General features: G+C 37.6%; 2 protein-coding genes across 4 annotated transcripts in view; both read right to left on the reverse strand.

Annotated features, from left to right (window-relative positions):
• LOC308693715 (E3 ubiquitin-protein ligase TRIM39-like) overlaps positions 1-12914 on the reverse strand; it is a gene marked incomplete at both ends in the record, with an annotated part of 764022 nt that overhangs the window by 94980 nt on the left and 656128 nt on the right. The gene's annotated exons all lie outside the window — the stretch shown is intronic.
• Positions 1-12914, reverse strand: part of hip1 (huntingtin interacting protein 1) — a 63693-nt gene that overhangs the window by 28162 nt on the left and 22617 nt on the right. Inside the window, exons 1-3 of one of the 3 annotated variants that reach the window (XM_081370111.1) lie at positions 12385-12454; positions 12033-12310; positions 79-142 (exon numbers count right to left, since the gene is read on the reverse strand). In XM_081370111.1, the coding sequence (XP_081226237.1) occupies positions 79-142; positions 12033-12050 (82 nt within the window). In that variant the 5' untranslated portion in view covers positions 12051-12310; positions 12385-12454. The other 2 variants (XM_081370112.1, XM_081370110.1) reach the window with 2 other exon arrangements.

Here is a 12914-nt window from a genome sequence, read left to right on the forward strand (position 1 = left end):
TAATCATCTTTTCCCCCTTACATTCCTAAATACAGTATTTCTCTTTTCTCTTTCAGGGCAACACAGACAAAAGGATATTCCTGGCATGCTTCTCTTTGACAGCAACCTCCTGTGTGTTGATGGCTTTGTTGATGCTCACTGCCTGTGGAAGAGAAAGAGAGAAGGAAAATTTATTTTTGGGATTAAAAGCAACTCGTAGCAGAAGAGTGTTCCTGTGTGCTGAGGGAAACAGTGAGTTTTAGTGTTTCACTGGAGCCTTATTGAGCAACTTTAACCACCGCTGTGCAACCACCACTGAATACTAATGAAGTTCAGCTCAAGGAGGGTTTAACAGGCAGCATGACCTAAAACACTATTACAGCTTGGGCTACATCCTCCTAGTTCATGATTCATCTCTCAACCATATATACCACGCTCATTTTGTTGAGAGCTCTGAAGCTGACCAAACTTGAGAGAGGTGTTGAGAAAGCACTAGCCATATGTTCATATATATCAAACCACCATCAGTTCTAGATACCATCACAACATAAACAGTGTTCCTGTTTAAACAAGCATCGCATAGTCAGTCATGGTCAGCTGAATGTAATGAACCCTTATCGGCCCATCATCAGATAATGCACATGGTTGCATAAGCCAATTAAGGTGTGGCAGTTGAGTCTCAGTCTTACTTCCTCTAAATGCCAGAATTTCTTTTTATTTAGACCCGACACATACTTTATTTCTAGAATAACAGTTCTAAAAAGCAGCACCAGTGTACTTTAATTGCAAAGGCTGTCCAAAAAGTGTTTTGGGCCAAATTCATAATCGCATGTATCCGTCACAGAGCAGTCAATCCCATGATACATTGCGAATACTCAGTGAAAAAACATTATATAAGATAGCTAAAGATAGCAAAAGATCAAAAAATATCAAAGATATTAGGATATCAAAGAATCCTGGGAAAAAAATGCATCATGGTTTCCACGAAAACAAAATACAAAAAAAAAACTGTTTTCAACATTGATAATAATAAGAAATGATTTTTGATCAGCAAATCAGCATATTAGAATGATTTCTGGAGGATCATGTGACTGATGGATTAATGATGCTGAAAATTCAGCTTTGCCATCACAGAAATAAATTCCACTTTAAAATATATTTATAAAAAAATAGAAAAAAAAATATTATTTTTAAATTGTAATAATATTTCATAATATTACTGTTTTTACTGTAAAAATGTCATACCAAAACCCAAACTTTTGAGTGGCAGTGTAGGTTTTGAAACCGAGAAATATTGATGCATAATATGCATTAGAGCAAAAATAAACCTGAAAAGTTTTTGTTGAAGAGGCCAGGGATCATCCTGACAGGGATGCTGAGAGAATGCTGTTTTAGTGCATATAAAAGTGTCGTTGTACACACACAGCGTTCAGCCTTCATTCCCTGTGCTGGCTTCTGCTGCAGGACACACTGTTAAAGCTGACAACAAGGCATGGCTTTGTGTAGAAAAGATGGATCTGTGGGATGAGCATCTAATCAAGTCACAGCTGTGATCTCAAACATGATGAAAAGGATGAAGAAAAGACAGAAGGTTGGAAAAATCCTTACAGGTTTCTCATGGACCAACCCTGAGTGTGAATTACACAATGGCCCTCAGGGGGATCAGAGAGTTGGGGGTGGGGGGGGTTGTTATCATTCAACTGAACTGTGTATATGCATTTTAAACGGATTATGTTCTTCGTCCATGCAACTGCTCAAGTAATGTTAATGGTATGACCCATTTCAGGGGTGGCCAAAATTATGATTTAAAATCGGTCAAAGCTATAAATGTATCTACTTATTATTTTACAGGTAAAACTTTATATTACCCCACATCTTGCTTTGATGTCCTTCAGGGGGGATCAAGACTTTTTTGGGGGGATCAAGCCTTCTTTAGGCCCCCCTCCCCCTTCTCCATCCCCCCCTACCTTTTTGTCATTCAAAAAGGAAACCGAAACTAGGACTGCAGATATACAATTTGGAAACGAAGCAGCGCTTGCTTAACATTTTGAATATCAATAACGATGATCACTTTCTTCATTCCAGATGGCTCATGTTATTATGGAAATATTTCTGCATTCGAACGCTCGGGTAAGATGAGGTAAAATTATAACAACCTTCTGTATGTACCGTCTTGACTTCTTTTCTCGCTTTCATCACTTTCGCTTTTATTCTCATGCACTGATTCGTTCACTAAGCTGAACAGCCAATCAGAGTTCTCGCTCTCACCGACGGGCCCCAACTCCGCGGCCCAAAAAACCCAGACGCCGTTCAAATAGAGCCGAACGACGCTCAAAAGCGGACCGACATTGCCTGATGGCAGAGCATCGGCTTGGTGTGTCCCGGCCTCTATGCAAAAAAAGGCACTAAAGGTTTCTTTCATCCCTCTCCAACAACCAATGATGTATCAGAGCAGATAAACATATAACTAAAACTTTCCATGAGTCATTAAGTCTATAAAAAAAGTGACCAGTAGAATTGACGTCAACATATTTTCATTAAATCCTTCAAATAAAAGCACTAGATAAGCATATTAGCAGCTAAAGAGTCTAAGAGAACATAATGCTAGTGTGAGGAGAGGTGTGACCTAATTGGTTCACACTGAGACTTTGTCATTTGTGTGAATGAGTTGTGCCAGCTGCCCAGGCCTCTTGGCACTGGCGAGTGAATTTACTGGCATCCCAGACCCATCTCTCTCACAGCACAGGCGAATGATAAGATGAAGTGATAACCACTTAATAAAGTAACAGTGTTCAATGCTAGGGGATTGGTTGGGCCAGTGGTTCAAATTTTACTTGCCCTGCCAAAGTTTTCACTGGACAAACCAATAAATAAATCAATAAAAATGTAAAAGTTTTGTTGTTTTGACCCATGTAACATTGTATTCTAATAAAAAAGCCACCAACATTGTAGATACTGTTGTAATTTCACAATTCTCGATCGATTCAAATTTCGATACCACAGCAAAAACTACTAGCCTGACAAGCGAGTCTTCAGTAATGAACTAAGAAGTTATAACCAACACCTCAAATAAATACAACAAAACAGAGATACAAATGAAACAAACAGTGCTTTAAGTTATTCAGGTATAAAAGTAGTCATGTAACTTACAGAAATTAAATTATCAAATGTAAAATAACACTGCATAGTCTTCAGAGTTTTAATTAAATATAGATTAATTCTCATTAAAGCTACAAAAGTTGTTCAGGCAAGATCATGGAGTGATTTTCTCTGTCTTTTGTTGTTTGATTAATGACAGACAACAGCAGGAAAATTAGGCTGAAAAGACCGATATCAGGTCACCAAGACCGGACGCACAGATCCAATATACTGATACACACAGTGGCGTTTTCTTGCGGAGGCCAAGGGAAGCCAGGCTTCCTCACTTTTTCAGAATATAATCGTCATTTAATAAACACTTTTGTTTTCACAGTTTACGTAATCCTTCTGTCATCTCCTCATCGTCTCTCGTCATTCATTACTGAGCGTTTTATGATGTGTAAAACAGCGCCCCTATAAAAGTGACATGGTGAATGAGCGTTGAAAACATGGTACTGCACCCTGTGTCTGTGAGGAGGCCAGGCTGAGTTGGCATCCCTTGATAGAAAAAAAAAGAATGATTAACCAATCAGGTGACGCTATTGTCACGACACTGCTCCCCTTGATTGGTCAGGACAGTGTCAAGGGAAGCCATGAACTTGTTGGCATCAGGCCAATCACATCACGTTATCATCGTCAATGAATGAATGAATGAAATAGCGGAAGATTTGTGGATTTGTGTTGACATCTTGTTTAGCTAGTTAGCTAAAATTATTAATGTAATTATGCTATGGAGGGTGGAGATTTGGAGTATTTGATAAAAAAATATTTTACTAAACCTCTACGGCAGGCCAACACCAAAACTAATGCTCCGCACTGAGAGGAAGAAAGGGTTTCGGACTTTCAATGAGGAGAATTACGTCCGTACTGAGTGGCTTCCTATCTATCTGCGAATGTTTTAATGAAAAGACCATAAGATGTTTAAGAGGACTGACTCTCTCTGTGTGTGTGTGTGTGTGTGTGTGTGTGTGTGTGTGTGTGTGTGTGTGTGTGTGTGTGTGTGTGTGTGTGTGTGTGTGTGTGTGTGTGTGTGTGTGTGTGAGAGAGAGAGAGAGAGAGAGAGAGAGAGAGAGAGAGAGAGAGAGAGAGAGAGAGCGCGTCTGGTCTGAACTGCCCATTTAGCGATGTGTTATTTTTTTAATGTGATTATAGTTCTTCTTACTGTTTCTTGCGTGCTTTGATTAAGCAGCATGTGAGTGCACTTTGTTTTTTATTGTTGTGATTGTTTGTGAATAACCGCTATTGTATATCCTTACATGAGCGTCACACCGATTTAAGGGTGTATTAAATGAAAAAGGTTATCTTCTTGTTGCTTACCGTTGGCGTTTCCTATCTGCGAATGTTTTAATAAAAAACACCATGAAAGATGTTTAAGAAGACTGACTGTGTGTGTGTGTGTGTGTGTGTGTGAGTGTGAGAGAGAGTGTGAGAGAGAGAGAGAGAGAGAGAGAGAGAGAGAGAGAGAGAGAGAGAGAGAGAGAGAGAGAGAGAGAGAGAGAGAGAGAGAGAGAGAGAGAGAGAGAGAGAGAGAGAGAGAGAGAGAGAGAGAGAGAGAGAGAGAGAGAGAGAGAGAGAGAGAGAGAGAGAGTCCGTGCTCAAAGTGTTGTATTGTAACAAGCGTAAGTCCCGGTAAGATGATGATGGGCGCTCTAATAGTTCATCCAAATAGCAACATATAAATGGTAACGTATGATTTTCTGCCCCCACCCCTTAAAACACACAGCTTAGAGGTTGTGTCTTAATTGGCTTCCTCGGAAATTTTCCCCACGCCACGCCACTGGTTACACATGCGTTTTCTTTCTCATCTGTTTAAGTTCAGACATACCCGACAGTGTTTACATGAATACTCGCCAAGACAAGCATTTCACACATACATTTGTTGTGTATTTTTCCACTCAAGCGCAAGAAGACGTGAAAGAGAACTCTTTTCAATACTCGCAAGCTGTTTTCTGTGCGCACACAGAGAGTTGTCTGAGAAAACATAGCGCGAGCACTAAAATGAGATTTCTTGCGTTTGAATCAGAATATGGTTAAAAAAGGCTTGAATGTTGAAATTGACAAGACTTAAAAACACAAGCAAATTATCAATTTCGTTATGACGCAGCACTGGCCCAATCAGGCAAGTGACAATTCTGACTTTATAACTCACAATTCTGAGAAAAGTCCAAATAGTGAGATAAAAAGTTTTTTTTATTCTTTATTCAGTGGCAGAAACAAGCTTCCATAGTATCTCCCAACAATATATCTGATATTGAAATGCTTAGTTTTGTGATCAAAAGTTCTGTAGTTTTTATTGTGGGTTGATCATATTTTATTTATGTAAAAATTTCCATATTTTTATGGATAATTAAGTAGACTTAAGTTGCTTCAGTGCAGTAAATGTTCATCTTACTTTCAGCTGAGAGATTTTCTCTTTGAATTTTGTTGTTTGATTAATATTAATGAAACTAACATTAATACTTAACATTTTATTTTAGTATTAATAAATACTAAACAATAGTTTAGTACATAAAACATTTGATCTGGAAATATTAATTTTAATATTACTTGTATTTCATATTATATTAATACTAAATTTACAGAATAATGACATATGTACTACGACCTGAAGAGGGACGTTTTTACAATTATACTGAAAAGGATTTTTACTTGAAGTATAAACTATCAATCAGACGCCAGAAGGCATGAAGAAGATTGTGTACATATTTTTCAAATTTTGATCATGTTGATTATTTAGAGGCCTTATAAATCTACATATCAAATGTAGGCTCAATCGGGTCTAAAGGATAGTTTATAAATGTCATAATTTACTCATCCATTCTGTCTTACTTTATTCATTATAATGTATAGAATTTTTGGACTCATTTACATGTATATGCACTCAGATTTGCATTCAGAAATGCATCGACGCAACTGCTTTATTATTTCTTCTCTTGTATCCATAGTGAGTAACTAAATATCGTGCTTTTGCATTTCAAAGCAAGCTCTTCTAACAGCTTGTTATGCCACAAGTAGTTTATTCAATCCCTCGCCTACAGCAATATCAACCCATTAGACACTTAATTACTGTAGCACTATTTCTATATGGAGCTGACACAAGCTTGTTAAGCAAAGCATATGTGACTGATGATCTGCAAACATCTGCGTTGTGAACCATTCTGACAGTCATGTTGCACAGAACTGCCAAAGGCACAATATCAATCAAATCAATAGGATCTTAGACAGGAGTATCCACTACAGGGATATTAAGGCCAGATGTCCTCATGTGACCCATCTGCCTGGAGAGGAGACTGTAAGGAAATAGCTCTCCTCATATTGAGCTTTATCCTTTAACCCATCATGCTGCTCCACAATTATACAGGCAGGGATCTTATGAGAAATAATTAGCGGGTAACTAGTTGATATATCAAATTGTGCAGCTGAACTTTGATATTTTGGGGGAGGGTGATAGGATGCTTGAATGTGAATAAGTAGCAAGTATGAGTGCACAGAATTTTTATTTTTATTGACCAAAGAAGACATGTGTGTTACAAAATGTTACAAAGAATTTTATTTTAAAAAAAGTCCTGGCTTCTATTATATTAAAAGCTGTTCTTTCTATACATCAAAGAAAGAATGCAAGACAGTTTCCACAAAAGCATTAAGCAGCAAATCAGCATATTAGAATGATTTCTGAGGATCGTGTGACACTTATAATGATTCTGAAAATTCAGCTTTGACTTGAAATTCAATGACTTGAAAATAAATAAATCTCTTGGCCATTTTGAACAGCGCGAAGAATGACAAAAGCTTGACTGACTGTGCAAATATTGAAGAATATTGAATTCTTATTGATCAATTAGAGGTATTAATAGTTATTTAGTTTGTTAATTATCATATATCATATCATATCCCCCCTCAAATCGAGCCTTGGAAAGAAAAAATTCATCATTAGCTATGTTTCCTTCCACTTATTTTTAATGCGAATGTTGAGATATCGCATTAAAAAACGTTTCGTTTTGCACTCAGAGACTTAAGTCATTTATGAAGTAGGAAAAAAGAGCCACAGTGGCTTCCATTACTGCAGCAACTTCCATTTTTAATACAGATATTTTGCACCAATTTCCCAAGAAGTGACGATTTTGAAAACACATGAAAACACTGCTTTATTTACAAATGTTTTATGAGACATTTAAATTTTGCGCAAAAGTTAAATTCTCAGCTCTAGATGGAAACATAGCTAATGACCCACACAGTCAAATCCGGATGCTAGGGGTGGACCGGTCATCAAATTGTGGTCATGTTCTTTATGGTCTATAGTTTTAGAGGTAGTTTCACAGAGTTCTTCTGAAGTCTTTTCTTTATCTTGGATCACCCTAACTTTCCCATATCCACTTTGCTGAAGAATGCAGACTCTACCCACAGTCCTCTAAAGGGCATTGCAGCCAACCCAAACAACTTCCCCAGCTTCCCATTTTGGGTAATCTACCTACTTTTAAGGGGTTCAGAGAATAGGCTGCCAGCTTAAAGTGCCCCGTCTTTTGAAGACGCTCTGCTGATATAGGTATTGGTCTGCGGCTTCTCTTCAGCTTTTTCGGAGGCGTTGTGTCAAAGTTGAAAAGACTAAAAATACCTCTCAACTTCCTGGTCCTCTGTTCTCAAGATCAGGTCTTAACTCCCTAAAATACCAAAACTCTCACCCACTACAAGAAAAAACACACGCTTCTCCTTTCTTGTCATATTGATGAGTGGGGGATTGACGCCCACACTTAGCCACTAGTGTTTTTTCAGCTAACGCAGTCTCCTGCAAACAACTCCACCCCTTTTAAAGGTCACTGAAGTGAAAGGCAACTGTGTGTACTGCGTTACGAAAATACTTTTACATATTAGCACACTCGCTGTGACTTCCTAAAATCCTGGAATGTTTTGGGAAATATTTAACGAGCCCAAAATTGGCTGAAGTGAAAGGCAACTGTGTGTACTGCGTTACGAAAATAATTTTTCTTCCCTTTTAAAGACAATTTTTAAATTTTACTCATATGACTCAAACTTCCTCTTGCAGGGAACACACAGTAAACACCTAGTTAGGACTCTGGAGTGGAAAAATCACACTGAATAACCCTGACTGCACTCGCTTCAGTTTTGCACCAATGTAAAGGGGTAGTTGATATGGCTTTGACCGTTTTTTAGCGCAATTTTCCACCGGACAAAATTGCGATTGTTAACTCATGATTTCTGTTCTGTCTGTGCGCACTAATCTTGCACTTCTATCTACTCCTCAACCAGACCACCTAGAGACTTTCGGTTTTCGGCATTATGTTAAGCAATACTTGGCCAGTTGAACTGATTTTCAGGTCTGCATTTATGAGGGTATAATTTTCTAACACACAGTGCGTCATCCAGCTGTCAAAATACTTCAATTAAAAAAAAAAAAACCTTGAATTTGAATACATTTTTACTCTGACCAAAAACAGCTGCTAATTACAAAAGCAAATCTATATCAAATGCAAAAGGATCCTCAATTAATGCACTATTATCAATAACAAAATAAATGCACTGAATATTGAATATTTCAATAACCACCTTAAAAATTTCCGCAATATACGATTATATTATAATATAATATCCGCCCCTTCCCTTGCAAGAAACAACACTGCTGACATACACTGCCATCAATGTTAAGTTTGGCTGCACTTTATTTAATGATTGCAATTCAGTTCGTTTAATTTAATGATTGAAATGTTAAAGGTTTTATTTTGGTTAGGTAGAGCTGTTAAATACAAATGAAACAGAATTTGGTGATTATAATAATGATAAATGCATGTTGATGTCACATAGCAATGTGCTTATTTTTCATAATGTTAGATGTTTCTCTTTCTTTTTGGCGTTATCATCTGAGTAGATATTTCATGATGACGAGTATAATTAATCTCCTTAATTATAATGTGTAGTGCTGTTTTTAAACGTGTATTCAAGCTATAATGTATAATTTGTCTAAAATTCTGCAGTTCGTTCTGCATGAGAAAAAATGTTTTTTTTTGTTTGTTTTTTTTGGTTTGAATTAGAAATGGATTCAAAAAAATTAACGCCAAAAGAGGGTATCCATTGGCACAAACTGGCCCTAGGTATTGTAATATCTTATATTTTTATATTTTACATTTATCCTATTTTTACATTTAGATTACCTTTGCCATCATCTAACACTCACTTAAGGTGTATTCACACCTTCCTTATTTGGTCTGATTGAATGAACTCAAGTTAGTTTCCCCCTTTGGTGCGGATCTTTTGGGCAATCACACCAAACAACCGTACCGAGACCCAGCTGAAGAGGTGGTCTCGGTCCGGTTCCAAACGAACTCTGGTACGGTTAGAATTTCTGTCCAAATACCCTAGAAAATATTTAATTCATGTTTTTGCATGTGAATAAATATGTGTATGGTAACTATGGGGCTATGTGAGTATATTTTTTCCGATATTGACGATGATCGTCTGACTGTTATAATAACGATACTTGCGAGATATCGTCGATATACGATAATAACGTCATATCTCCCAACCCTAAATGCAACGTCATAAATAATGCAATAAATCACACATGTCTTTGAGACAGCAAAGTGACTATACCACATCTGCAGAAAACTCCAGAAATCACATTTGATTGAGGGCCACGGTGCGAATATCGTATTCACTATTATACAGTGCTATGCATAAGTTTAGACACCCATACTAAAGTTGACTAAAAAGAGGAATAAAAAAATCATCTTTTGGAAATTGAACTTAATGCCTTAATTAAAAAAATTAGGAAAAATCCAACCTTTAAGGACACACACATTTTCTTTGTGAATGAATAATGTATCATAAATAAATAAATGTTCTTCCTTAAAATACAGGGTGCATATGTTTGGACACCCCTATGTTAAATTCCCTTAGAGTCAGGCAGATTTTTATTTTTAAAGGCCAGTTACTTCATGGATCCAGGATACTATGGCTATGTGATGATGTGGGGCTATTTTAATTCCAGGGGCCGAGGGAACTTTATCAGGATGCATAGTATCCTGGATCCATGAAGTAACTGGCCTTTAAAAATGAAAATCTGCCTGCCTCTATGGGAATTTAACATAGGGGTGTCCAAACATATGCACCCTGTATTTTAAGGAAGAATATTTATTTATTTACGATACATTATTCATTCACAAAGAAAATTGGTGTCCTTAAAGGTTGGATTTTTCCTAATTTTTTAAATTAAGGCATTAAGTTCAGTTTCCAAAAGATGATTTTTTATTCCTCTTTTTAGTCAACTTTAGTATGGGTGTCTAAACTTATGCATAGCACTGTATTAAAATATACATTTTTCAAATCAAACTTATTTATATAAAAGCACAAATAAAAGAAAATATGAACACAAAAAAATTTGAAATAAAGATATTGCATAGGATTTTTTTTCCTATTCCAAATTCATCGGTTCAGTTACCCTGGAATGCATGAACTGATAAAATGTATGCACATTACATTGTAAGTTACTTTGGATAAAATCATATGCCAACTGCAGAAGTTACAAAAATAAATGAATTTTTTTTTTTTAAAGAAATGCATCAAGTCTCGGATCCTTCTTTTTTGTCACCAACTAAACACACCTGAGAATCAGATGGACAAGTGGAGTTTCTTAAGGGCCTCACAGTCCTTTTGGTTTAGGCCAAAAGGACTGAAGAGCTGTAACAGCAGCACTATTGAAAGAAACCTTGAGTTTTACAAGCTTGCTAACAAGATGCCTTCTGAGGCCACATCAAAACCTCTCAGGAAACCCAGAAGACACAGATCAAACCCAATCACTGCTCCTTCTTCTCTACAAATTACATCAATCATTGAATTTCTATAAAGCTCGACTGAGCCTTGTCGTGGCCTGCACAAACACACACACAAAAATCTTCAGTGAGGATCACTAGACCCCACTCAAGTAAAAACATGTTTTCATAGCATTGTCAAGCAGAGCATGACATGAGGGATTTGAGAACAAGCAGATATCACACATACAATGTTGATAGCAGGTTGGGAGTCAAAGCAGAGAGGGGGATGCGGCGGTTCAAGTCAAAACAGTGTGAATCGTGTGTCCAAAAAAGGTACAGAAGATACTGACTCAGATCCTACAAGAATCAAAAGAGCCACTCAAGAGTCAAAATCCAACATTTAAGTCCACACAACTGAGTTGCGTGGCCCTCAAACCCCAAAAGTTTGTATTAGCAGCACATTTAAAAGGACAGTTCCCCAAAAAAGACTGTCATCACTTACTCAATGTAACAAACCTCTATGACTTACTTTCTTCTGCGAAACACAAAAGGTGATCTTAGGAAGAATATTAAGGGCTGGTATTCTCAAAGTCTCAGTCACCATTTACATTAATTGAGTATTTTTCATACAATGAAAGTGAATGGTAACTCATTCTGGCTAGCATCTGCTTTTGTATTGCGAAAAAGAAATAACAATACAGGCATATGAGGACAAGTAAATGAAAACAGAATTAGTATTTTGGGTTGAACTATCCATTTAACTTAAGTAGATAAAAACGGATCGTGCGTTCCTGTTGACTAAACGTTCAGATATTAGTGGTCCATTTAAAACGCAATTTCTCACGGACCAGACATATTAGCACACTCGCTGTGACTTCCTAAAATCCTGGAATGTTTTGGGAAATACTTAACGAGCCCAAAATTGGCTAAAATGCGCAAACGACTATTTTCGCTGCAACTTGTTTTAAACGTAACGGTCCAAGGAGTGAACGCTCGCGACGGTAAAGGTAAACAAACACAGGGTTTGTTACTCCAAATCATAAAATCCTCGATACAAAACAACCCCGCGAACAGGCAAGCCCGAATCCCTCCCCACCCCCCCAAAACGTGTAGATGCACAACACTCGCTAAACATCAACATCGACAACCTACCATTTTATTCGAGTCCATAGTTCAAACGGGGTTATGGAAGGGAATGTGAACCGTTTCCCTGCTCGGGAATCAAAAGCAGACTGTGAATCCACTGCTGAGGGAGGCGGAGGGAGCAGGAACGGTCCGCTAACTCAACATGTGTCCGGTTCAGTATCGAACGGTCCCTCTCTTCTTTTCTTTCCCGTTCTCGTATTTCCCCCTCGTCCTCCTCGCGCGCTGGGCATCCGATTGGCAGATGGCTAGACTCTGAAGAACGCTCTAGAAAAGCCACTGCCTGCCTAAAGAGAGTGTGTCATAAACGTTAAATGGAAACGCTAGACGATGGGCTAAATATTATGTGACAGGTACGGACCTCAAAACACAGATTGTAATGCTAGAGGAGGAGTTCTTCAGACACTGATGTCATTTGCCACAGCTTTTGACTTAAAAGGACCAAAAGGAGAGCGAGAGCAAAATTTTGTCAAATGTTACATCACTAAAAAAGAAACAGAAGTGGAAATGTTTGTATCGCAAGACTGATGCAAGGTCTTACACATACCGAGACAAAAAAATGTCTCCTTTTCAGAAGGAAATCAGACTGCACTAAAACTCAACTGCAAGGATACAAAAGACCCACTGCAAGCATAATGCGTTATGCCATGTACAGATTTACAGATGCATTATCTAGAACTGTTTGCCTAAGGGAGTTGATATCGGCTTGTTATCTTATCATCGATATGCAGGATATATGACGTGATTGATGACATTCCAGTTAAACACTCCTACACATGATGACGTGTGTTATGTTGATGAATGGCGCCCTCGTCTGGTTACTTTTGATGCTCAGGTAAAGCAGCATGACAATGAGCAGCTTCATACATTATTATTATTTTCCAACAGGTG

This window comes from Scardinius erythrophthalmus (assembly GCF_964197995.2).
Source record: "Scardinius erythrophthalmus genome assembly, chromosome: 7".
Lineage (NCBI taxonomy): Eukaryota > Metazoa > Chordata > Actinopteri > Cypriniformes > Leuciscidae > Scardinius > Scardinius erythrophthalmus.